General features: G+C 53.8%; 1 protein-coding gene and 1 long non-coding RNA gene across 2 annotated transcripts in view; both read right to left on the bottom strand.

The window, feature by feature from the left end:
• The window catches only part of LOC144119377 (uncharacterized), a 251,403-nt gene extending 246,810 nt beyond the window's left edge, over nt 1–4,593 (bottom strand). Inside the window, exon 1 of the long non-coding RNA XR_013312343.1 lies at nt 4,511–4,593. This is a non-coding gene — a long non-coding RNA (uncharacterized LOC144119377). The remainder of the gene's footprint in view (nt 1–4,510) is intronic.
• A 12,862-nt stretch (nt 4,594–17,455) lies between these two features.
• Nucleotides 17,456–25,146, bottom strand: part of LOC144120302 (uncharacterized) — a 76,150-nt gene continuing 68,459 nt past the window's right edge. Inside the window, exon 9 of the mRNA XM_077652691.1 lies at nt 17,456–24,924. Coding sequence (XP_077508817.1) covers nt 24,775–24,924 — 150 coding nt within the window. The 3' untranslated portion in view covers nt 17,456–24,774. The remainder of the gene's footprint in view (nt 24,925–25,146) is intronic.

The raw sequence follows: 25,146 nt of genomic DNA, 5'->3' as shown, positions 1-25,146 counted from the left end.
TGACTGACTCACATCTAGATAGCACTGAATGACCCGGCGGCGCCGCTAGGCAGCAAGCGTTCTCGACGGTCGTCGAATAGAATGCCCGCCGCTCTCGGCCGTGCAAAATTTAAACCTGACAAAGCGTTTTCCACATACGGCGTGCAAAGCAACCACAACACTAAACAAAATTAGAATCGGTTCCGCCTGTCTTAAATAATTCACGATAAATCCGGTCGCATCTTGCATCAAAGAGTGATAAAGACGCGTGCCGGCGGCAGTGAACATGAATAAATAAACATTAAAAATGTTTGCGGCAATATACACGCCCATTCAATTGTACGCCTTCCCAGACTCTACGGCTTCCCTTACGCCGCTTCGCTTAAGGTGCGGTTGAGGTGCCCGCCGTGATATGAAACAGTTACTGCGCTATTTCCATTACTCAAAAGCCAATTTTCGTATCAAAGCTGTGATGCAACCGTTCGTCATACGCCACTGCGGGTGGTGTCATACGATTTCTCGTTGTATATAGCGTACGTATCTTATACCTCTGTAGCACGTTCATTTCGAAAACTCTCGAACCGATAGTTTATCAACTCAAAGGCCGGAGGGCGGCTCCGATGGCCATCGTGTAAATAGTCTGTCTAGTCAACAGAGCTCCGCGGAACTCTATCGAGAGATCTTGATAATCTCGAGGGCCTTCGAGCGGGGGCTGCGTGCACTCTCGGACGCGGAGCGCACAGAGCAACGCTCCGGGGAGTAAAGTCACTGCACTAATGAAAAACATTGGTCTTTAAAATGTGCAAATTATTGTGCAGAAAGAAAGATTTGCCGGGCCAGCGTAGTCTGCAGCAAGCATAATACCATTGTTTCCAGCGACACAAAAATAATTAACACCAGAGGATTTAGAAGTGCATGAATGCTACTACAGCTTGTCCAAGACAACGACGTTGATTTCAAAAGTGATTAATATTACTTTAACGACTAAACTGTTTGTTTAAGCATTTACAGGTTAAACTTCTAAGCTAAATGTTAGCCATTGCTAGCATGCCTGGAAAATCTCTGGTGGCAACGGTGGCGCCACATCACCTTGGTGCGAGAAGATGGAAACTCTCGATGACGATCGAGTTTCCGATGTAGCAACGGCACAACTCCATAGAGTTTCAATAGCGACTGAGAATCTCGAAGGTTGTCGACTCGATAGCCTTTGAAAGTGCCCGTGTTAGATTAGTATTACCCAGGTTGGAGAATAGCTCGCGACAGGGATTCCAACCGCCGACATATATACCTCCATGTGTATGCCGTTCCCCGACTTACGTGTAAAAATTGTGTCGCAACCGTGCATCGCACAGCGTTCCGGGTGGTGTCATAAGAGTTCTCGTTGCTAAAGCATATGTCTTTTAATCAGGTTGGAGGCTATCTTACGACAGGCATTCAAACCGAGTATCCGAGTGTTCCATTCGGACCTTTGAGGATTCAGCGTTCGGAGGCGCGTCTTCGTTTCATTTCTCAGTGCGCAATCTGCGTCGAGATCGATCGCTCACAATGCCACACTACTTTCGTCTTCATAGCACGTAAGAAGTTTAAAGTGCCTATGAATTTTTTCCTTGTTGAGGCCATAATGAAAGGCTTCAACAACACCAACTGTGGAAGGAAAGTACACGACTACGTCAAGTGCCAACTCTTCCAGACGTCACGCAGCTACCACGGCCGCGACCACTCCAGAGGGCCAGGAAGCTCTGTCCCCCGGGGGATTCCGGCGCAGCAGACGAGTGCGTGGGGCCGGCGGAGGAGGGTGACATTTCAGCGTGCAAAATGTGACGAGAGAGAATGGCGCGAAGACGCTGTAATTCAAATTTTGGCTATAGATAACTCAGGTTCCGCAAAACGCTGCCAAAAATTCTTGCTGGAGGATATTTGTGAAACGGCGTCCTTTAACATCTTAGGCACGCCAATATATTGAGAGCCACTTAAAAGGTCAATATAGTTGGAGCTCTTGATTAAAGGTTATAAGGACTCAGTAAGCGGTCAGCTTAAACTCAATGTGCATTTTTGCAAGGGATGTGTCCTGGCGAGTTGCGCATCGCCCGCCATGCTGGCACAGCACCTGTACCTCTTTGGAGCCGCGCACAATATTACAGCGCACTAAGTTGTTTATTAAGCAGCGGGGGGTCTGGCACCTCGCCTCGGTTATATCTTTGTCCAGGCGAAACGCAGACTATCGACCCCGGCATGCCGAAACAGACTCTGCCTTCACGATGTGTGCCGTAGCCTCGGAGAAGGTTTGGGACTGAAAGGCACGTTAATGAAATGTTTTGCTCTACTCAGAAAGAGAAAAGCAGACATCCTCTTCTCTTTTGCAAGTTCGAGTTAAGTTATGTCAACTCAGTCAAGTCTATGCAACGAACGAGTATGAAGCCCTGTTGTCTGAAACCAGTGATGAAAGCGCATGCCATGCTGGTTAATTAAAAATACGCATTTATGATTTTCTAGCCGGCTAAAATAGCTAGGATGGCATGGACAATGTCCATCCGCGATCAGAGCTTTGCAGGAAGCAATAAATCGTGTCGAAACTGCGTTCTGCACCACCTAACGGTGCATGTTCACTATTTTGTACCTACAGGCATCTCTTCCCCCCCCTCCCCCTCTTGTACCAGGCGCGCCCTACACGCTGTGATGCGGGAGGCGGATCGTATGCCGCCTTTCGCGACACGGCGACACCGCATGGGAGGAGGGGGGGAGCGTTCAATTATGGATTTTTCCGTCTTGCTCCCTAGCACCGTGAGAGGCATTTCCTCCAAACGGCAGCTTGTGCATCCTGTACACTGCATAAGCACCACCCATCTGGCATCCACCAACTTTCGCCCTCCATAATTCCCTACCCACAACTCAAGTCCCCTCACCCCTGTAGCCAGGGGGCTGCCCGGCCACGCTCCACCCACCTGTACCCTTGAGAAGCGCCATTTGCCACTTACTTTCCTTTCCCTCAACCCCTAGCTATGCGGGCTGCCCGCCTGACAACCATACACTTTGCCCTATCTAGAGGAGTCCACCCCCATCTCCACCTTCCAGAAGCCCACTCCGCTTATACCACCCAGAAACGCTTCCTATGCAACCCACACTCCAATACCCGAACCTCTACTGGCAAGGCTAAAAATGCAAGGCTGCTAAACTATTCCTAGTAGCAAGGAATTGGGGAATACCAAGTGATGCGTCAAATGGCGGTTATGCCAAACGCAGATTCAGCAGTACTAGTTCATCACTATAGGGGAGCGGTTAACTTCAGAATGGACAAACCGGACGAAACAACACGAGACACCGAGCGCAGGATGAAGACAGAACGAGGATAGAGAGAAAATGTGCGATTTACTTTTCGTGTGAATGAAAGAATAAAAAATGTTCATAGCGTTCAACAATTCCGTCAGATATGTCAAGGAGTGAGCGCGCTTCTGGCGACACCAGAACAACCACATTTAGCGAGTGCCGCCGACTCCAACCTCACTCGCCAATAGCCTCGCGGAGTTCTAGAATCCTAGCCCATCAGATGTAATTTTTGCTACTGAGCATTAATATTTTTCTAAAGTTTCTTTCACGCTAAAATAAATCCCCCTTTACATTCCGTCTTTGTTTAGCGACCCCCCCCCCCCTTTTTTTTCGCGGAGGCCTAGGTATTTCAACGCTCTTCGAGACCGGGAGCAGCTGATCATCGTGGCAGCTGAAACTTGTCCACACGGGCAGCTTGCGCACGCTGGAAATTGAGAGTAACCTCTTAAATGAGCCTAATAATTAATAGAAGGTATATAATTGAAAGCCCCCTTTCCACATGCAGAGTCATCGTGCCGCTAACGGCAGCAGGCGTCCTGCTTCCCGCATCACAGCTGCCTGGGAATGCAGCGGACACCGAAGCTGCATCTGGCTGCGGTTCCTATCTCCTTAACACCTGCGTAAAAGCGAGGGTACAGAAATGCCTGCGACGGACGAAAGAGCGAATGTGCCCCGCTTGGCGGTGCAGAACACAGTTTAGTCACGCTTTCCTGCGCCCCAGCATATTCTGATCGCGACAGACTTCAAAGCACTACCCGAGATGGTAACGCCGGTGGCCAACAGCTGCGGGTTTTCCGAAAGACGCAGACTAACAGCCACAGCTCGCGTGGCGCCAAAGGACGGCTAGAGCTGTAGAGAGTCATGAGTGACAGCAAATGCCTCGCATGCCCAGTAAGCGAAAGTGCATGTGGCTTCCGTTCGGGAAAACGCGGCCGCAGAGCGTGATAATTTGTACGCGACAATTGCAGGCACGGGGCGAGCTCCGTTAGAGCAAAGAAATGAAAGACGCAGAAATGGCGCTTTTGTAACGAAAACAGAGCAAACTGAAACGGCCAACTGCCGACCACTCTCAACGACGTGTGGCTAATTTTGCGTCCCGCAGAGAAGCCTGAGCTCAGCGTGTCCCGCAGTGGCTCCTTGAAGTTCTCAATCTGTGCAGTGTAGGACGGCAAGATCGCGTCGGCCACAGCAGACGCGCGCTTCTTACCGAAATGGCAGAGCACGATGAAGCGGCCCAGCATCGTGTGGCTCTTTCCGTCAACCGAGGAGCTTCGAAGAACTGGCTGCCGCGGCGTCTCCTTCGATTACGATTGTTCCCCGCGCTTTCATTCCTCTTCCCCGAATAAAAGAAAAAGAAAAAAGAAAGACCGCAATCTGCACTTCGAGACACGCGTAGTTCACCGTGCTGCCGTCTCCATTTGGCTACGACAAGGGAGCAGGACAGGCCATGAATTCGGTATCCGTTCTGTGACCGGGTAGCTACGGTTATTTGTGAACAGCGACTGAAATTATGGTCCGGTGACGTGCGTACGTTTGGTAATAACGCGCTCGACAGGAAATGAAAGTTCTCCTTCCTTATGCGCTTGAGCAAGCAACAATGGTCAGTCAAGGTGGGCGACACATGTATAGATTCGTTCCTTCGTGTATTCGATGTGTCAGTGGTTTCATAAATTTCGTCTAGAAAGGTCAGGCTGGCTTCATGGTCTATGCTTAGGCGAGAACGCAGTAGGCGCAAGTAGGAGCATTAAAGGGCAACTGAACAACTGAACAAGTTTTAGAATTCGATTAGTTTTAAGGGAGGAGATATTGGAAATTTGCAAGTAAAGCGCGCGAAGTGTCTTTTTTTTAACGCGGCAATGTTTAGGGTCCCGTTCAGCGGAAAACTCGACGTACGCGGCATTGGTGTGTCGAGAAAAGCAGGTGGTACACCTGCCACCTGGGTCCATTCCATTCCATTCCAAAAACATTTATTTCTATCAGAAATAGAGACCTCCTACTCCCTACCCCTGGCGCGCAGGCCTAGGGGCAGGGGCCGAGGGCCTCCGCGACTGGATGCAGGCAAAGAGTTGCTGGCTCTTCGTGGCCTCTACCGCCAGATGGATGGCTTTCCTCTGCATGGCGGGGTCCGCGCTTTGCAGAAGGGTCTCCCAGGCTTCTCTACTATTTAATTCCTTTATTGACCCCTGGGGAGTGTGTGCATTGCCAGATTATGTGGTCGAGGGTCCCCCTCTCCCCGCATTCCTTACATTTATCGTCTATGTCTTCGTCTTTCAGGACGTGTGATGCCCATACCGGATTTATGCAGTTTCCTGCCTGTAATCTGCGCCAAGATGTTGCCTCTCTGTTTCCGAGCCCTTTGTCCGGTGGAGGGACAGTTTTTCGCTGTAATCTGTAGTTTTCTATTATCTCCGTGTATGTCTGTAGTCTCTCGTAAAGCTCCTTGCAATCGGGCGGCTCTGCTCTTGCCCGGAGGTAGAGATCTCGGGCTAAGAGGTGCGCCGTCTCGTTGCCTGGAACTGACGTGTGAGCTGGTGCCGATATGAGGCTAATTTTACTACCAATTTTCCTTCCAACTAGTATTCGCACCGCTTCTGGTGCTACTCTGCCCCTTCCGTAATTGTAGATGGCTGTCTTGCTGTCGCTTATTATGTAACTTGCCTTGGTGCCTACGCAAGCAAGTGCTATTGCTACTTCTTCCACTACCTCTGGATTGCGGCTGCGTATTGTTGCTGCTGAGATTGCTTTACCTTGGCCATCTACTACCGAGGCCTCTACTGCTCCCAGTTTGCCGTTCGCCGCATCTGTGTATGGCACTGTCTCGCTGATTACTTCGCTGAAGCGTTTGACTAGTGCTTCAGCTCTTTTTTCCTTCCGTTCTTTATTGAAGGCGGGATGCATGTTCTTGGGAAGCGGGTCAATCCTCAGCTGTGCCCTGATTTTACTTGGAATATCCTGTTTCTTTTGCATGCCTCTGTCTGTCTGCAGTCCCACCATGCTTAGAATGGCCCTGCCTGTGTATGTTTGGCTGAGTCTTTCCTGCTGGGCGGCCCTTAATGCTTCGGCTGTTTCTTTCCATGTATTATGGATTCCCATTGCTAGGAGTCTTTCGGTTGAGGTGCTTATGGGTATTCCGAGTGCTCGTTTGTAGCATCTCCTGATTATTGAGTCAAATTTATCTCTTTCTGAGGCCCGGATGTTTAGATATGGTGTAGCGTAGCTGTGTCGGCTGATGCGTACGTTTGTACCAGCTTAACTAGGCTCCTTTCCTTTAGCCCTCTTCTCTTGAGGGCTATTATTCTGAATATCCCTGTCATCTGTGCTGCGTAGCCCTCCAATTTCTTTATGGTTTCGTCGTTGTATCCGTTACTTTGAATGAAAAGACCTAATATTCTTATTTTTTCCACTTTGGGTACTGGTGTGTTTCCGACCATGATTTTGAGATCGCTGTCTTTTTTCAGCCTTAATGATTTGGGATTGTACATTAAGAGTTCTGATTTTTCTGGTGAGCAGGGAAGCGCCCTAGCTGCTACGTACTCTACTACTGTATCTGCAGCCGTTTGCAGCTTGTTCCCTATTTCTGCGTCGCTACTTTTGTTTATCCAGACGTTTATGTCGTCAGCATACATGCTGAAATTTAGGTTTTTTTTTCTCCCAAGATTAGCTGGGAGACCCCTCATTGCCAGATTGAAGAAGAGTGGGGAGAGTACCGATCCTTGTGGGGTACCTCTGTTTCCCAGCTATATTTCTTCCGATTCCAAATCTTGGTATCTTATCTTTGCCATCCTGTCTGTCAGGAAGTTCTTTATATAATTGTAGGTTCTGCCTCCTACGCCTATTTTCTGAAGTTCTGTCAGGATTGCCTCGTGTTTGACATTGTCAAAAGCTTTCTTGAGGTCTAGACCTAGGATTGCTTTTATATCTCTCGATCGCGAGTCTATGATGTCGTGCTGGAGTCTCAGCATCACATCATGGGTGCTTAGGCTCGGCCGGAATCCGACCATCCCATTCGGCCATAGTTCATTATCTTCCATTATTCGGGTTAGCCTCGTTTGGATTACATGTTCCATTAGTTTCCCCACACAAGATGTGAGGGAAATCGGCCTGAGGTTCTCAAGATTAGAGGGCTTGCCCGGTTTGGGGATTAGTATGATGCTAGCTTCTTTCCATTGTTTCGGAATTTCACCCTTCTCCCATACCTGCCACCTGGGTCAATTTACCTATTGACTTCATCACAACCTTTTCACCATAGCAGGTGGCATGCCACCTAGTGAGCAGTCGGTAAGTTATTGTAGTTAAATTACGTGTTGGTCACAAGAGGTTGCTCGGGAATAGCAGCCCGGTTCTCACAAGCCCATCGGAGACTGTGTCTGAAACATCCACCTGCCATTGAAGTGGCGCACCGCTTATCCGCTGGACCTCTGCGCCTTTAGAGGTATGATGACTCTCAGGGATTTACGAATGTAATGTACAGAACGATCAATTCCGCATATATGGGCACGTAGGCAGAACCTAGGCATCAGAGGAGTACTTGCGCGGGAGGGATCTCTAAAGCAAGGGCGTTGTACTCTTTAGGGCAGGTCAAGTGTTACGTGGTGGCAAAAAAAAAGAACATTGTCCGTGTCTGTAAAGTGATACGCAAAGTGGACCCCAGGCTGCAGAAGGCTCCCATTAAGGCTATCGCGTTATAGCCTTAAAGTGGAGCTTAAGTGCCTCCTCAAGTTTTTTTGTGCTAGCGTTTGAACCGATGACGTAAATGCTGATTAAAGCCGTTGCACCGTTCAGGCTTCTTCGCGTTTGACAGCACCGGGTAAACTGTACACAGGAACAAGCATGGTCCAATGTTTAGGGGAATCCCACGAAATGAAGTAGATTTGTAATAAGAGAGTATTTACTCATTGACATCCACCCGACAGTAGCCATACGGATACAAAGGAAAGCTGTAGAGTTTGCACGGAAATTTTATAGTTAGAGAAAAATTCAGCGTGGTCCGGGCTTCGCACCAGGGACCACCGCTTCACCGCAGCAGTTGCTCTACCAACCGAGGTAACCGGGACGGATAGCATATGGTACGACGAGACCGAATTTATCATTAACTTGAAACAAGTGGGAATGGTGTTGGCACTATGTTTAGGAGAATCCCACAAGCTTTCCTTTGTAGCCGTATGGCTGCGCTTGGATGAATGAAAATGAGTAATTACTCCCTCTTGGCGATTTGACCTTAATGTGAGTAAACTAGGTGTGAGCTCTTCTCTGGCACAATGCCTTTTAGGGGCAGCGTATGCTGACCATGTTCCACAGTACATTTCGATCACAAAATGTACGCAATGCTTACCCTTGGCAATGGAGGCCCATATTCTCTACAAAAAGCATAGTAACTTGACGGAGTTAGAAATTGGAGAAGGCTTTTAAACGCTGCACCGGAGGTCCTGAGGTTAGCAAACAGATAACATCGGATAAAATCTTCGTAACCGCTGGAACTTCACAGGTTTTGAAGGGAGCGTATTGTTGGCGTTGCCAACCGTTAGTAATCCGGATTTTCAGTGATGGAAATCTACCCCTGGACTTGGACAGTGTACCCTGCCCCTATAAGGAAGTGCACTAGATGAGCGCCTGCTCCATTTGTACTGCTTTCGTGTTTAGAGTGTAGAGATCGCACAATGGCTACATTTGCGGTACATTTTCAATCAAGAAACACTTCTTTAAAAGAAAGCTAATCCACCTAAGCTTGAGACCACTCTTCATAGCTTGGCTGCACAGGAACATAGATCGCAGAGCGCGAGCGGAAACAGCGGACATTTGAAAACTGACCGTAGATGACACAATCGCCGGGCTTCCCCGCACAGCATAACGCTTTGGGGGCAAGAATCTCCACCGTGGCTCTAATGGGTGATAGCATCACCAGTTTTTGGTGCTAGCCTGAAAAGCACTTTGGAGCTTTAACTACACACTTCAAGAAATCGAATCTTGAAAGCTCGCTGACAACCTTTACTTTCATGCTGAGCCTTTACTGACAAAACCCCATGATTCGAGCCGACAAATTTGCTGCTGCCTATAGTGCGTACTCGTGATCAACAGGCATACGAAAAATTAATAACTAAACTGTTGCAGGACAACGTATGCACACTCTTCTTTTCCAAAAGCACCTTCCCAGCCTTCGTCACTGTGGACACTGAATGCCTGCGCCACTTACTTATGCGGCGCTGATTGTATACAATATCAAACTAATTATTGGTTTTCACGTCAAAATTCTGTGTGTGCTCATTGTGGCGCTTGGTCCTTCGTCTCTTCTTGCGCTATTACCTACCATGCACTTCAATAAACTCGCTACGTGAGTACGTGCAATGTACATACCCTGCTGCTGCTGCTGCTGCTGCTGCTGCTGCTGCTGCTGCTGCTGCTGCTGCTGCTGCTGCTGCTGCTGCTGCTGCTGCTGCTGCTGCTGCTGCTGCTGCTGCTGCTGCTGCTGCTGCTGCTGCTGCTGCTGCTGCTGCTGCTGCTGCTGCTGCTGCTGCTGCTGCTGCTGCTGCTGCTGCTGCTGCTGCTGCTGCTGCTGCTGCTGCTGCTGCTGCTGCTGCTGCTGCTGCTGCTGCTGCTGCTGCTGCTGCTGCTGCTGCTGCTGCTGCTGCTGCTGCTGCTGCTGCTGCTGCTGCTGCTGCTGCTGCTGCTGCTGCTGCTGCTGCTGCTGCTGCTGCTGCTGCTGCTGCTGCTGCTGCTGCTGCTGCTGCTGCTGCTGCTGCTGCTGCTGCTGCTGCTGCTGCTGCTGCTGCTGCTGCTGCTGCTGCTGCTGCTGCTGCTGCTGCTGCTGCTGCTGCTGCTGCTGCTGCTGCTGCTGCTGCTGCTGCTGCTGCTGCTGCTGCTGCTGCTGCTGCTGCTGCTGCTGCTGCTGCTGCTGCTGCTGCTGCTGCTGCTGCTGCTGCTGCTGCTGCTGCTGCTGCTGCTGCTGCTGCTGCTGCTGCTGCTGCTGCTGCTGCTGCTGCTGCTGCTGCTGCTGCTGCTGCTGCTGCTGCTGCTGCTGCTGCTGCTGCTGCTGCTGCTGCTGCTGCTGCTGCTGCTGCTGCTGCTGCTGCTGCTGCTGCTGCTGCTGCTGCTGCTGCTGCTGCTGCTGCTGCTGCTGCTGCTGCTGCTGCTGCTGCTGCTGCTGCTGCTGCTGCTGCTGCTGCTGCTGCTGCTGCTGCTGCTGCTGCTGCTGCTGCTGCTGCTGCTGCTGCTGCTGCTGCTGCTGCTGCTGCTGCTGCTGCTGCTGCTGCTGCTGCTGCTGCTGCTGCTGCTGCTGCTGCTGCTGCTGCTGCTGCTGCTGCTGCTGCTGCTGCTGCTGCTGCTGCTGCTGCTGCTGCTGCTGCTGCTGCTGCTGCTGCTGCTGCTGCTGCTGCTGCTGCTGCTGCTGCTGCTGCTGCTGCTGCTGCTGCTGCTGCTGCTGCTGCTGCTGCTGCTGCTGCTGCTGCTGCTGCTGCTGCTGCTGCTGCTGCTGCTGCTGCTGCTGCTGCTGCTGCTGCTGCTGCTGCTGCTGCTGCTGCTGCTGCTGCTGCTGCTGCTGCTGCTGCTGCTGCTGCTGCTGCTGCTGCTGCTGCTGCTGCTGCTGCTGCTGCTGCTGCTGCTGCTGCTGCTGCTGCTGCTGCTGCTGCTGCTGCTGCTGCTGCTGCTGCTGCTGCTGCTGCTGCTGCTGCTGCTGCTGCTGCTGCTGCTGCTGCTGCTGCTGCTGCTGCTGCTGCTGCTGCTGCTGCTGCTGCTGCTGCTGCTGCTGCTGCTGCTGCTGCTGCTGCTGCTGCTGCTGCTGCTGCTGCTGCTGCTGCTGCTGCTGCTGCTGCTGCTGCTGCTGCTGCTGCTGCTGCTGCTGCTGCTGCTGCTGCTGCTGCTGCTGCTGCTGCTGCTGCTGCTGCTGCTGCTGCTGCTGCTGCTGCTGCTGCTGCTGCTGCTGCTGCTGCTGCTGCTGCTGCTGCTGCTGCTGCTGCTGCTGCTGCTGCTGCTGCTGCTGCTGCTGCTGCTGCTGCTGCTGCTGCTGCTGCTGCTGCTGCTGCTGCTGCTGCTGCTGCTGCTGCTGCTGCTGCTGCTGCTGCTGCTGCTGCTGCTGCTGCTGCTGCTGCTGCTGCTGCTGCTGCTGCTGCTGCTGCTGCTGCTGCTGCTGCTGCTGCTGCTGCTGCTGCTGCTGCTGCTGCTGCTGCTGCTGCTGCTGCTGCTGCTGCTGCTGCTGCTGCTGCTGCTGCTGCTGCTGCTGCTGCTGCTGCTGCTGCTGCTGCTGCTGCTGCTGCTGCTGCTGCTGCTGCTGCTGCTGCTGCTGCTGCTGCTGCTGCTGCTGCTGCTGCTGCTGCTGCTGCTGCTGCTGCTGCTGCTGCTGCTGCTGCTGCTGCTGCTGCTGCTGCTGCTGCTGCTGCTGCTGCTGCTGCTGCTGCTGCTGCTGCTGCTGCTGCTGCTGCTGCTGCTGCTGCTGCTGCTGCTGCTGCTGCTGCTGCTGCTGCTGCTGCTGCTGCTGCTGCTGCTGCTGCTGCTGCTGCTGCTGCTGCTGCTGCTGCTGCTGCTGCTGCTGCTGCTGCTGCTGCTGCTGCTGCTGCTGCTGCTGCTGCTGCTGCTGCTGCTGCTGCTGCTGCTGCTGCTGCTGCTGCTGCTGCTGCTGCTGCTGCTGCTGCTGCTGCTGCTGCTGCTGCTGCTGCTGCTGCTGCTGCTGCTGCTGCTGCTGCTGCTGCTGCTGCTGCTGCTGCTGCTGCTGCTGCTGCTGCTGCTGCTGCTGCTGCTGCTGCTGCTGCTGCTGCTGCTGCTGCTGCTGCTGCTGCTGCTGCTGCTGCTGCTGCTGCTGCTGCTGCTGCTGCTGCTGCTGCTGCTGCTGCTGCTGCTGCTGCTGCTGCTGCTGCTGCTCTGCTGCTGCTGCTGCTGCTGCTGCTGCTGCTGCTGCTGCTGCTGCTGCTGCTGCTGCTGCTGCTGCTGCTGCTGCTGCTGCTGCTGCTGCTGCTGCTGCTGCTGCTGCTGCTGCTGCTGCTGCTGCTGCTGCTGCTGCTGCTGCTGCTGCTGCTGCTGCTGCTGCTGCTGCTGCTGCTGCTGCTGCTGCTGCTGCTGCTGCTGCTGCTGCTGCTGCTGCTGCTGCTGCTGCTGCTGCTGCTGCTGCTGCTGCTGCTGCTGCTGCTGCTGCTGCTGCTGCTGCTGCTGCTGCTGCTGCTGCTGCTGCTGCTGCTGCTGCTGCTGCTGCTGCTGCTGCTGCTGCTGCTGCTGCTGCTGCTGCTGCTGCTGCTGCTGCTGCTGCTGCTGCTGCTGCTGCTGCTGCTGCTGCTGCTGCTGCTGCTGCTGCTGCTGCTGCTGCTGCTGCTGCTGCTGCTGCTGCTGCTGCTGCTGCTGCTGCTGCTGCTGCTGCTGCTGCTGCTGCTGCTGCTGCTGCTGCTGCTGCTGCTGCTGCTGCTGCTGCTGCTGCTGCTGCTGCTGCTGCTGCTGCTGCTGCTGCTGCTGCTGCTGCTGCTGCTGCTGCTGCTGCTGCTGCTGCTGCTGCTGCTGCTGCTGCTGCTGCTGCTGCTGCTGCTGCTGCTGCTGCTGCTGCTGCTGCTGCTGCTGCTGCTGCTGCTGCTGCTGCTGCTGCTGCTGCTGCTGCTGCTGCTGCTGCTGCTGCTGCTGCTGCTGCTGCTGCTGCTGCTGCTGCTGCTGCTGCTGCTGCTGCTGCTGCTGCTGCTGCTGCTGCTGCTGCTGCTGCTGCTGCTGCTGCTGCTGCTGCTGCTGCTGCTGCTGCTGCTGCTGCTGCTGCTGCTGCTGCTGCTGCTGCTGCTGCTGCTGCTGCTGCTGCTGCTGCTGCTGCTGCTGCTGCTGCTGCTGCTGCTGCTGCTGCTGCTGCTGCTGCTGCTGCTGCTGCTGCTGCTGCTGCTGCTGCTGCTGCTGCTGCTGCTGCTGCTGCTGCTGCTGCTGCTGCTGCTGCTGCTGCTGCTGCTGCTGCTGCTGCTGCTGCTGCTGCTGCTGCTGCTGCTGCTGCTGCTGCTGCTGCTGCTGCTGCTGCTGCTGCTGCTGCTGCTGCTGCTGCTGCTGCTGCTGCTGCTGCTGCTGCTGCTGCTGCTGCTGCTGCTGCTGCTGCTGCTGCTGCTGCTGCTGCTGCTGCTGCTGCTGCTGCTGCTGCTGCTGCTGCTGCTGCTGCTGCTGCTGCTGCTGCTGCTGCTGCTGCTGCTGCTGCTGCTGCTGCTGCTGCTGCTGCTGCTGCTGCTGCTGCTGCTGCTGCTGCTGCTGCTGCTGCTGCTGCTGCTGCTGCTGCTGCTGCTGCTGCTGCTGCTGCTGCTGCTGCTGCTGCTGCTGCTGCTGCTGCTGCTGCTGCTGCTGCTGCTGCTGCTGCTGCTGCTGCTGCTGCTGCTGCTGCTGCTGCTGCTGCTGCTGCTGCTGCTGCTGCTGCTGCTGCTGCTGCTGCTGCTGCTGCTGCTGCTGCTGCTGCTGCTGCTGCTGCTGCTGCTGCTGCTGCTGCTGCTGCTGCTGCTGCTGCTGCTGCTGCTGCTGCTGCTGCTGCTGCTGCTGCTGCTGCTGCTGCTGCTGCTGCTGCTGCTGCTGCTGCTGCTGCTGCTGCTGCTGCTGCTGCTGCTGCTGCTGCTGCTGCTGCTGCTGCTGCTGCTGCTGCTGCTGCTGCTGCTGCTGCTGCTGCTGCTGCTGCTGCTGCTGCTGCTGCTGCTGCTGCTGCTGCTGCTGCTGCTGCTGCTGCTGCTGCTGCTGCTGCTGCTGCTGCTGCTGCTGCTGCTGCTGCTGCTGCTGCTGCTGCTGCTGCTGCTGCTGCTGCTGCTGCTGCTGCTGCTGCTGCTGCTGCTGCTGCTGCTGCTGCTGCTGCTGCTGCTGCTGCTGCTGCTGCTGCTGCTGCTGCTGCTGCTGCTGCTGCTGCTGCTGCTGCTGCTGCTGCTGCTGCTGCTGCTGCTGCTGCTGCTGCTGCTGCTGCTGCTGCTGCTGCTGCTGCTGCTGCTGCTGCTGCTGCTGCTGCTGCTGCTGCTGCTGCTGCTGCTGCTGCTGCTGCTGCTGCTGCTGCTGCTGCTGCTGCTGCTGCTGCTGCTGCTGCTGCTGCTGCTGCTGCTGCTGCTGCTGCTGCTGCTGCTGCTGCTGCTGCTGCTGCTGCTGCTGCTGCTGCTGCTGCTGCTGCTGCTGCTGCTGCTGCTGCTGCTGCTGCTGCTGCTGCTGCTGCTGCTGCTGCTGCTGCTGCTGCTGCTGCTGCTGCTGCTGCTGCTGCTGCTGCTGCTGCTGCTGCTGCTGCTGCTGCTGCTGCTGCTGCTGCTGCTGCTGCTGCTGCTGCTGCTGCTGCTGCTGCTGCTGCTGCTGCTGCTGCTGCTGCTGCTGCTGCTGCTGCTGCTGCTGCTGCTGCTGCTGCTGCTGCTGCTGCTGCTGCTGCTGCTGCTGCTGCTGCTGCTGCTGCTGCTGCTGCTGCTGCTGCTGCTGCTGCTGCTGCTGCTGCTGCTGCTGCTGCTGCTGCTGCTGCTGCTGCTGCTGCTGCTGCTGCTGCTGCTGCTGCTGCTGCTGCTGCTGCTGCTGCTGCTGCTGCTGCTGCTGCTGCTGCTGCTGCTGCTGCTGCTGCTGCTGCTGCTGCTGCTGCTGCTGCTGCTGCTGCTGCTGCTGCTGCTGCTGCTGCTGCTGCTGCTGCTGCTGCTGCTGCTGCTGCTGCTGCTGCTGCTGCTGCTGCTGCTGCTGCTGCTGCTGCTGCTGCTGCTGCTGCTGCTGCTGCTGCTGCTGCTGCTGCTGCTGCTGCTGCTGCTGCTGCTGCTGCTGCTGCTGCTGCTGCTGCTGCTGCTGCTGCTGCTGCTGCTGCTGCTGCTGCTGCTGCTGCTGCTGCTGCTGCTGCTGCTGCTGCTGCTGCTGCTGCTGCTGCTGCTGCTGCTGCTGCTGCTGCTGCTGCTGCTGCTGCTGCTGCTGCTGCTGCTGCTGCTGCTGCTGCTGCTGCTGCTGCTGCTGCTGCTGCTGCTGCTGCTGCTGCTGCTGCTGCTGCTGCTGCTGCTGCTGCTGCTGCTGCTGCTGCTGCTGCTGCTGCTGCTGCTGCTGCTGCTGCTGCTGCTGCTGCTGCTGCTGCTGCTGCTGCTGCTGCTGCTGCTGCTGCTGCTGCTGCTGCTGCTGCTGCTGCTGCTGCTGCTGCTGCTGCTGCTGCTGCTGCTGCTGCTGCTGCTGCTGCTGCTGCTGCTGCTGCTGCTGCTGCTGCTGCTGCTGCTGCTGCTGCTGCTGCTGCTGCTGCTGCTGCTGCTGCTGCTGCTGCTGCTGCTGCTGCTGCTGCTGCTGCTGCTGCTGCTGCTGCTGCTGCTGCTGCTGCTGCTGCTGCTGCTGCTGCTGCTGCTGCTGCTGCTGCTGCTGCTGCTGCTGCTGCTGCTGCTGCTGCTGCTGCTGCTGCTGCTGCTGCTGCTGCTGCTGCTGCTGCTGCTGCTGCTGCTGCTGCTGCTGCTGCTGCTGCTGCTGCTGCTGCTGCTGCTGCTGCTGCTGCTGCTGCTGCTGCTGCTGCTGCTGCTGCTGCTGCTGCTGCTGCTGCTGCTGCTGCTGCTGCTGCTGCTGCTGCTGCTGCTGCTGCTGCTGCTGCTGCTGCTGCTGCTGCTGCTGCTGCTGCTGCTGCTGCTGCTGCTGCTGCTGCTGCTGCTGCTGCTGCTGCTGCTGCTGCTGCTGCTGCTGCTGCTGCTGCTGCTGCTGCTGCTGCTGCTGCTGCTGCTGCTGCTGCTGCTGCTGCTGCTGCTGCTGCTGCTGCTGCTGCTGCTGCTGCTGCTGCTGCTGCTGCTGCTGCTGCTGCTGCTGCTGCTGCTGCTGCTGCTGCTGCTGCTGCTGCTGCTGCTGCTGCTGCTGCTGCTGCTGCTGCTGCTGCTGCTGCTGCTGCTGCTGCTGCTGCTGCTGCTGCTGCTGCTGCTGCTGCTGCTGCTGCTGCTGCTGCTGCTGCTGCTGCTGCTGCTGCTGCTGCTGCTGCTGCTGCTGCTGCTGCTGCTGCTGCTGCTGCTGCTGCTGCTGCTGCTGCTGCTGCTGCTGCTGCTGCTGCTGCTGCTGCTGCTGCTGCTGCTGCTGCTGCTGCTGCTGCTGCTGCTGCTGCTGCTGCTGCTGCTGCTGCTGCTGCTGCTGCTGCTGCTGCTGCTGCTGCTGCTGCTGCTGCTGCTGCTGCTGCTGCTGCTGCTGCTGCTGCTGCTGCTGCTGCTGCTGCTGCTGCTGCTGCTGCTGCTGCTGCTGCTGCTGCTGCTGCTGCTGCTGCTGCTGCTGCTGCTGCTGCTGCTGCTGCTGCTGCTGCTGCTGCTGCTGCTGCTGCTGCTGCTGCTGCTGCTGCTGCTGCTGCTGCTGCTGCTGCTGCTGCTGCTGCTGCTGCTGCTGCTGCTGCTGCTGCTGCTGCTGCTGCTGCTGCTGCTGCTGCTGCTGCTGCTGCTGCTGCTGCTGCTGCTGCTGCTGCTGCTGCTGCTGCTGCTGCTGCTGCTGCTGCTGCTGCTGCTGCTGCTGCTGCTGCTGCTGCTGCTGCTGCTGCTGCTGCTGCTGCTGCTGCTGCTGCTGCTGCTGCTGCTGCTGCTGCTGCTGCTGCTGCTGCTGCTGCTGCTGCTGCTGCTGCTGCTGCTGCTGCTGCTGCTGCTGCTGCTGCTGCTGCTGCTGCTGCTGCTGCTGCTGCTGCTGCTGCTGCTGCTGCTGCTGCTGCTGCTGCTGCTGCTGCTGCTGCTGCTGCTGCAGAAGAAGAAGAAGAAGAAGAAGAAGAAGAAGAAGAAGAAGAAGAAGAAGAAGAAGAAGAAAAAGAAAAAGAAGAGAACGCGGATGATCAGCGCTAGCTCGGGGGCCATATTTCATACCCAGAGTGCCTACTGTGGACATTTCTACTCTTGAAGAACAACAAGAGAGAAAAGTGAGACACACTTAACTTTGAACAGACAAGGTGTCTTTTTCACGCTGGCGGCTTTTGTTTTTGAAATTTGAACCGGGGATCTTCTCAAACCGGGCAAAGTCTGCCACCGGTTTTCTTTGAAAATGCTGCGGTTTGGATAGTCGAGAGAGAAGACGTATAACAAACTTATCTCTCTGCCGGTATTTTCGCAATGAGCACAAGCTAGATGAGTGTTGAGATTCTGGGTTCTCAGTCCGTCTGGGAGCTGGAGGGCTCTTTCAGTGCCTCGTGGAACCAAGGAAGGCACACAGCGGAGTTCGTGCATGCTGAGCAAACACGCGTGGAGAGGCACCGGGAGGAGACACGCGCATGGAATGACTGCACAGGGGAGCTTTTATTGCGCCACAGGAAGAAGGAGAAGTGCTGTCAAGTGTGATACACTGAGAAGGCACGATCGCGTAGTTTGTCACTGTATGAGGGTTCTCGGTTACACGTGACGCGGTGAGCAACATGGTCCCCTCTGTTAGGTTAATCAATAATTTCTTTCAACACGCGGTACAACCACACCAAAGCATTCCACGCAACGTAGCGGGAAAAATAATCTGTGGCGCCAGGGTTTTGCGATTACCGCGACGGCATGATCTGTGTGGACTGTATACAGATACCTCCAGGGAGGAAAATGGACTAAGTGGTAAGGTCATATTCTGCGCTTCTTTTTTTGCTGCAGGAATATGTGGTGATGCATGAACCTCAACTGTCGTAAAGGCAGAATGACTGGCGCATTGACACTCGGAAGCTGGCAGTACGTAAGGGGTGACTGTGCTACATCTTCAAGAGAACACGAGAGTGTAGTGCTGCTTCTGGCTGGCTGCTTTACCGGCGTTGCTATAACATTAATTTTGTAGAGTTTAGCTCTAAAAAGCAGCGAATTATATTTATCTGCACAGATACGCGCACCTGAAGTGTGCTACGTGAACATCGAATATCCTCTTGGCCAGTCGTTGGTATAGGTATACAGTAAGTGTTACCAAACAACCTGTTGCGATGTTTCTTCCGCGAAAATAAAAACAAAATATTCAATCCTGTGTCCTTACAGATCGGTACGAACGACTTACAGCAAGACATAAAAGGGTTGAAGAAGGACAGTGGCCCCAGATGAAATGTTCCCTCGCAAATTGAAATCACATCTTGGAGCGAAGAGTGATGTCCTGTCCTTTGGTGAAAGGACAGTGAAGAATAAAGGCTATTGAAAGTACACTGTACATAGGTTCCGAGTTGCGTTACTAATTTGAAATGCAAATTATCACGCGGACACATAGAATCTTCCAGTAAGTTGTTAAAACCGATTGCTGGTTCCTTGCCTTATCCTGCAAAGGAAATGCAGCAGTGCATGCTCTGCTGGAAACATACTGTACAGAGTCATAACTTCGAACACACACTTAAGGCCTATGCAAGTCCTATCAATGCACACGGTAGGCACATGACAATCAAGCTGCGCATAGAAGGGATAGGAACACGAGATGCAGACAGGATACAGTGCAATAATGACAGCTGGCTTTACACAGCTGATTGCTATTATCAGATGCTAGGTACAGGATTAAAGCAAAACGCGCTTCTTATCGTAACGCTTAACACTTATACGGTAATGGCTGCGCTGGGTTTTGTTATCATCTTACGCTTTACATCTCTATTAGCAACGGCCTTAGTCAGTAAATATATAAGAGGCTGCGGACGGTAGTCTACTCATTCTTTATACTTGTCAAGTGTTTTGGTATAGCTGTCTCATTGCCTAAGCTTTGTTAGCCTTCCTATATGTTTTATAATAAGTTTGAGACCATGCAGCTTTCCGTGTGAACACGGAAAGCGCTTCGAGCGAAGTACGTGTGCCATATCTCATCGAATCTGCAGTAGCTTGATATCCCCTGCCTCTTAGCCCTCTTCACTCTTTTTAGCTTTTTTTAATTTTCAAACGGGACATGAAGCTCGACGAAGCAACTCTTTAGCGCTGTAATTTTTCTGGCTACAGAAGAAATCTTGATAAAATTCTGCTAAAATGACTAACTGAGGCAAATCGCTAATGGCGTTGCCCAGCGAGTTAACCAGCCTGTTTAATGACATGCCTCATTACAGAATTCTCTGGCCAAGCACTTTCTCAGAGTTACCCTATATATTCAAGTCTACTATCAGCAGCGAATGAAACTCGAAACACACAACTGTGGTGGCAACAAAAAAGCACCAACTTATTAGCTCCCGGAGAAGAAATACAAGCTAGGTTAACACTTCTGAACAAGTCTTCGCGCCTTCAAATTGATGTTGTTATCTGCTAGTATTGAGCTTCCCCTGGTGAGAGATTCTTATTTTGCTCCGCTGAACTATCTTGTTAGCGTTTTATTACTTGCTGATAGTACGGGTTGTAAGCCAAAAAAATATAAAGGGCGATCTCGCAATTGCCATGAGTGCCTTCAGTGCTAGGACGCAGAAACTTGGACGTTTAAGTGCCAGGGAAAAAGAAGAATAAAAGAAAAGTGTCGACAACATTATATGCCTCACTTGCAGCTGGGCCACACAGATCACCATCCTGCCGCTTGAGGGCAAGGAACATGACGGAATAATCGGCACCACTATCCAGTAAGGCGGTGGCGTCGACTCCATCAATTGTTACGCACAATTCAGAGGTAGCGCGTAGGATGCTGTCGCTACTGGCTCCCAGAGAAATACCGTCGTAGGGTCGTGATGGCGTAGGGGAATCTACACTTTTAACGACGTGAGCGGCCTTGCTTCCAGAGGCGGCTGGAATTAGTTCTCGCGGCGTGGACTGGGAGAAGAGCGACCGGAGTAGCCTTTGGCTTGACGGGCATTGGAGAACGGTAGCGCATCGGCGACGGGGATCAAAACTCAAGTGGTCGTTCGCCGTTCTATGGGCCTTGCATACGTGGGCCTTGCATCAAACCGGGACACTTCAGAGACTTGGTGTTCTTGCGCTGCCAGGAACATCTCTTCAAGGACGACTTCACTTAGCGACGGAAAAAATGGCATGTCGGAAGCCATCCGCTGAGCCTGCAGTTTCTCCTGACGACCGACCGGATGAGCTCACGTAGAACGGTCGCATCGCTACCGACAAGAATAAAGAAGACAACAGGCCTTAAGCTGTGGATGTCGCGATTTTACTGGTGGGCTTGTTGATTCAGCGTCTTCTGTATAGTAGTCGCGTCGGTAAGAAAGTGCTGCAGTAGCGTTGGGCTGCGCCCGAGTCTCGCGAGAAGGTATTGCTTCACATCTCGCATGAGGTGGCAAAGCTTCTTGACTTCAGTCATATCGGGGTCCGCTGGCTTGAGTAGACGGGTCACAGCCTCGTAGCAGATACGCGTACTCTCGTATCGGCGCCAGTTGCGCGAGTGTAACGTAGCTTCTGCTCTCTCTCGGCCGTCCGCGTTCGGGAAAGTGACCAGCAGGTTGCGACAGAAGGCCTCCCAGGATGGAAACGACGCCTCATGGTTTTCGAACCGCGCCCGGGCCGACTCTTCAAGCGCGAAATAGACTTTGTGTAGCTTACGGTCATCGCTCCAACCGTTGTAACGAGCAACACGCTCGAAGGTCTCGAGCCAGTCCTCGGCGTCCTCTAGCACGTCGCCATGAAACGACGAGGGTGTGCGCGGCTGATGGCATAGTATTTGCGCCAGGAGCCTACTCTCAGTTAACATGGCACCTGGGTCCTCCGACAGCCGAGGCTGCGTCGCCCTTGCGGCAGCCGGAAATGGTCGGAATTCAAAGGACGCTCGACGGAGGCGGCGGACGCGGCTCTGGTGGACAGGGGTGAGGTCCGCGCTGGTAGGTAGCCCACGCGGGGCTGGAAGTGTACCCGGCTCCTCCATCAGATTTGTCACGAATGTTCAACGGCAGGCAATTGGGGACAGGACTACACCAGCCTGTCGAGCCGGCTATTGTTGCTGCCTTAGAGATGTGGCATATACCCATCACGAGGGATAGGCCAGGGATCAGTGAGGAGAGGGGTAAGCAATATGGCGAACCACATCCTCCACTTCTCAGCTGTATCTCAATATAGTGCTCTTTCGAGAGTAAATATTCTATTGTGGATTCTAGTGCATTCGCATAATTGTTGCACCAGATGTGTAATCGTACCGTAGTTTTTTTTATTTTTGCTGTACTGCAGCTTGCGCTTTACTGAAGCTGCTCTGAGTGTTACTCCAAAAAAGTGCGGGAAGACAGCTGGGCTTTTTCCTGCAGCGTTATGTGCCATTAGGGTTGTGAGGTCTTGTCTAGCGTTACAGCGCGCGTCTTGCCTCGGCTATCCAGACAGGACGTCCTCACTACACATATGCACATGATGTTCTGCGTTATTCTGTAGTTAATAAAATGACATAGAGCACATACGCAAGCTGATCCCCGCCCTTTCCTCGCACGATCGCTGGAACATAGCTTCCTATCAGGCGGGAGGTTTTTATTTATTTATGCAATAACATTAGTACAGCCATGAAAGAAAAAACTGCCCGGCATCGGTGGCGTTGGTGGCCATGTCTGTGTCAAGGCTCCACCTGCCAGCCCTGGCAGGTGACAGGTGGCAGGTAGTGTTTAGGGGATTTCTCTCTCTTCACTTCCCACCTGCCAACCAACCCCTCTCTCTTCGTAATTAATGGGATATCATTAGAAGGGACACGAAAGCCAAAAGAGTCCGGCGTCGCGTCTGTCTAAAGCCTCCACCTGCCAACCATGGCAGGTGGTGTCCAGAGGGATGTCCCTCTGTCCACATGTCGCCTGTCAACCGTACCCTTCCCCCTGCCATTGGTCATTGATTACATTCATATATCTCTGGGAGTCCTCATTCCACTCAAATACGGTAGATCCTTGGGAGACCTCAAACAAACAAAATCAAACAAGCGAACAAACAAACGAAAGAACAAGCAAACAAACAACAGCTAGACGCTATAACAACAACGACACTACAACAGCAACAGCAACGACACTAAGTGCTACAGCACTAAAATGGTACGGAATTTTCTCTACCTCACTCGAATTAATGGCCCCTAAATATTTTTCGGCATTACGCAAGCAACGAAATATATGTTACCTCTACAAATTTCTGGAACAAGGAAGAATTCAGCTACCGCTTGCAGATTAGTGAGTCCACGTAAGACGTAATAAGATTCTCTGAAAGCGCCCTAGCGGCCCAGCGGCCGCTTTCCTCCTTGCACATTTCGACTGGATCAAAGATGCCACCTCTAAACCGTCACCGCCAGCCGTCAATCGTCGCTTTCACAGCTTTTCGCTTGTTCGAGTACAGAGCGATTGCATGTGCAGTCACAACAGAAGACCCCTTAAATAGAAGTGGGTATATTACCGACGTTGGAGCCGACAGGCAGAACCCGGCCCACATTCGCGCCAATTCGTCACTGCATACGATCATAACAAATCTCCTCTGCAAAGCGCTGCTTGGCTCTTTTGGTTTTGATTCAGTTACTTTTCACTCAAGGTAAGAGCCCAATTTTCTTCCTGCGTTATTCTTTAACGTCGAACTTTGTTCGCAAACGGGTGCCTTTGATACAGGCACACAACCACGCGTCCAAACTCAATGCAGTGCTGTGTTGTAGCGCATCGGACATAACAGAGAGGGCACCGCCTCTGTCTATATGACTTATCAGTACTCGAGTGACAAAAAAATTGTTCCCATAAAACTCACAATGCTGCTGAAGAGTCACCGCGGCATCGGCTGCCTCTGCGTACGTCAGGATGCACTTGTGCAGTTGACATACTGCGCAATTTATACAATGTCATGAAGGGATAAAGCGTGGCCTTTGATAAATTACGCTTTGGCAGCAGCTCGGAATTATAACAGGGAGAGCTCCCTCCGAAGCACCTCTCTACGCCAAATACACCTGCGGCCATGGAATTGATCCCACGCGTCACGTTTCATTTGTTGGCCGATTTAACCCATGCTCCGAACAGGCACAGCGTTATTTTGAACTTAGAACCTTGCACTTAGAATGGAAAGTGCCTTGAAAAGAGGGAGAAAAAATACCCAGGACCGTACAACACAAGCTAATCTTTCATCATCATCATAATCATCATCATCATCATCATCATCATCATCATCATCAGCCTTACTACACCCACTGCAAGGCAAAGGCCTCTCCCATGTCTCTGCAATTAACCCTATCATTTGCCAGCTGCATCCAACCTTTGCCTGCAAACTTCTTAATCTCATCCGCCCACCTAACCTTCTGCCGCCCCCTGCTCCGCTTACTTTCCTTCCTTAAGGGTAACGGAGTGGATTCCAAGACAAAGTAAGCTAATCTTTAGCACAAATCAACTCATGCGCTTACCTATACCTACCCGCCAGTAGCAGCCAACGTCTGACATTTACGAGAGCTCAAAAATTGCTTCACATTCATTCTTGTGTTTTGAAAAGAAAAGCAAGCAACAAACAAAAAGGTGACGCCGTGAGGAGTGATAATTTGATCAAATTGTATTCCCGGTCGTGATAGGCGCAAGTAAGCAGCGTCTGAAAAGGATTTTTGCAGGAGTCTGGATATCCAACCTCACAACAAATGTTCTTGCACCCGATGTGAATTTTTTGCCCTAGCGCAGGTCGACGGATGCAGCTTATACCACCGTACAAACATCCGCCAAAAAAATTCGGAATTTCCGCCATGTAGAAACGCACGGCGAACGGCCGGTGCGGCTGGCTTCCCTTCCGGGAAACGTAGAAATCCTGCATGTTACTGCGCGGCCATTGCTTCACTCATGACGCATTACCGCTGCAGATTAGAGAAGACTGTCTGCATCAAGCGAAAGTTGCTTTAAACGGACCTGACTTCCCACAGAGATGCCGGCTGATCAGATTTGCAGAGTTTGTGGTATTGCATGTATTAGAGAAGCTACTCTCTTCTTTTACACAAGGAGAGTACTCTGGCAACCGTTCCACAGAAAATAACGAATGATGTTCACTGATAAACTACCATCTGATATCATCGGCTCTATACATTCAGTTGTTTGAAAAATAGAGAATTTAGACATTGTTGGAACTGGACGCGCTGTACCGCACAACCGAATTGGCTTAAACAGTACCGGCTTCCAAAACCTAGATCACGCCAGGAAAGGCAGCAGACGGCTGGAGTTTCCTTCTGGGCAGCGCTGTTTCTGCTGCGCTAGTCACTCTAGACGTAACCGGCATGTCCGATCAAGAGCGTCATCTGGGAAAAAGTGCGAGGCTTGGCTCTCTATGGAAAAGTTGAGTGGTACATTTAGACTGGTTGCATGCAAGCACTGAGAAGAACGGAACGCTCATACCGCGGATATCCAGTGATGGTCTAAGAATGCCCACTCTTACTGCTTGGACCCGGATGTTAGTTCTTAAAATAGATGTGTTCTCTTTCGCTGCCTTACTACTATCTGGGCATCGCAAAGAGGACTTGTGCATCCGCACAGGAAAGTTCTATACAGCATTTCGTGCAAACAACGCTGTGATGCGAAAGCGAGAGGGAAAAAAAAAACATTAAGCCCACATGTCTTGCGCCTCCCGGCACTGAAGAGCATACCAAGCACGCGGCTGCACTGAAGATGGGCAGCAACGCAGCTGATCGACTGCCTGCAGCCACAGTGCAGGGCCACCCCGCAGTTGCTAAAACGAGAGGCGAGGTCGGCTCGCAATGTTCGTTTCACGTTCTCAGTCCTGTCCTCGCAGACTCGTGGCATGGTCGGCCGGAGGGCTACGCGTGCATGTTCTTGCTGCAGTGCGGCTCCTCGTCTGGCTGACAGCTGCGCAGGGGCTCCGTGGCCTCAGGCTCCGGCTGCGGCTTCAGCTCGGCTTCGCACTGCAGCGTCTGGTAGTAGGCCAGCACGCACTTGAGGAAGTACACCTGTCCGAAGCGGGGAGAAGGAAAGGCCCCGTCACACAGGATCCCGCGGCCGCACAGATCGCGTCCGGTTTCAGTGAGAACAATTGTCTCAGTGGCAAATGGTCAAGTTGAAACACACGCACAGTTGTTTACAATAGGATGCCTGGATGCGTACTTCGGCTGAATGAGAAGCTGCCCTTGTGATCTTTATATCTAAATGCGCAAGTAAAATAAGAGCCACTT

Source organism: Amblyomma americanum, chromosome 2, assembly GCF_052857255.1.
Source record: "Amblyomma americanum isolate KBUSLIRL-KWMA chromosome 2, ASM5285725v1, whole genome shotgun sequence".
NCBI classification, from domain to species: Eukaryota; Metazoa; Arthropoda; class Arachnida; order Ixodida; family Ixodidae; genus Amblyomma; species Amblyomma americanum.
Note: the sequence above shows the minus strand (reverse complement) of the source record. Positions and strands in the feature narration are given on the sequence as shown.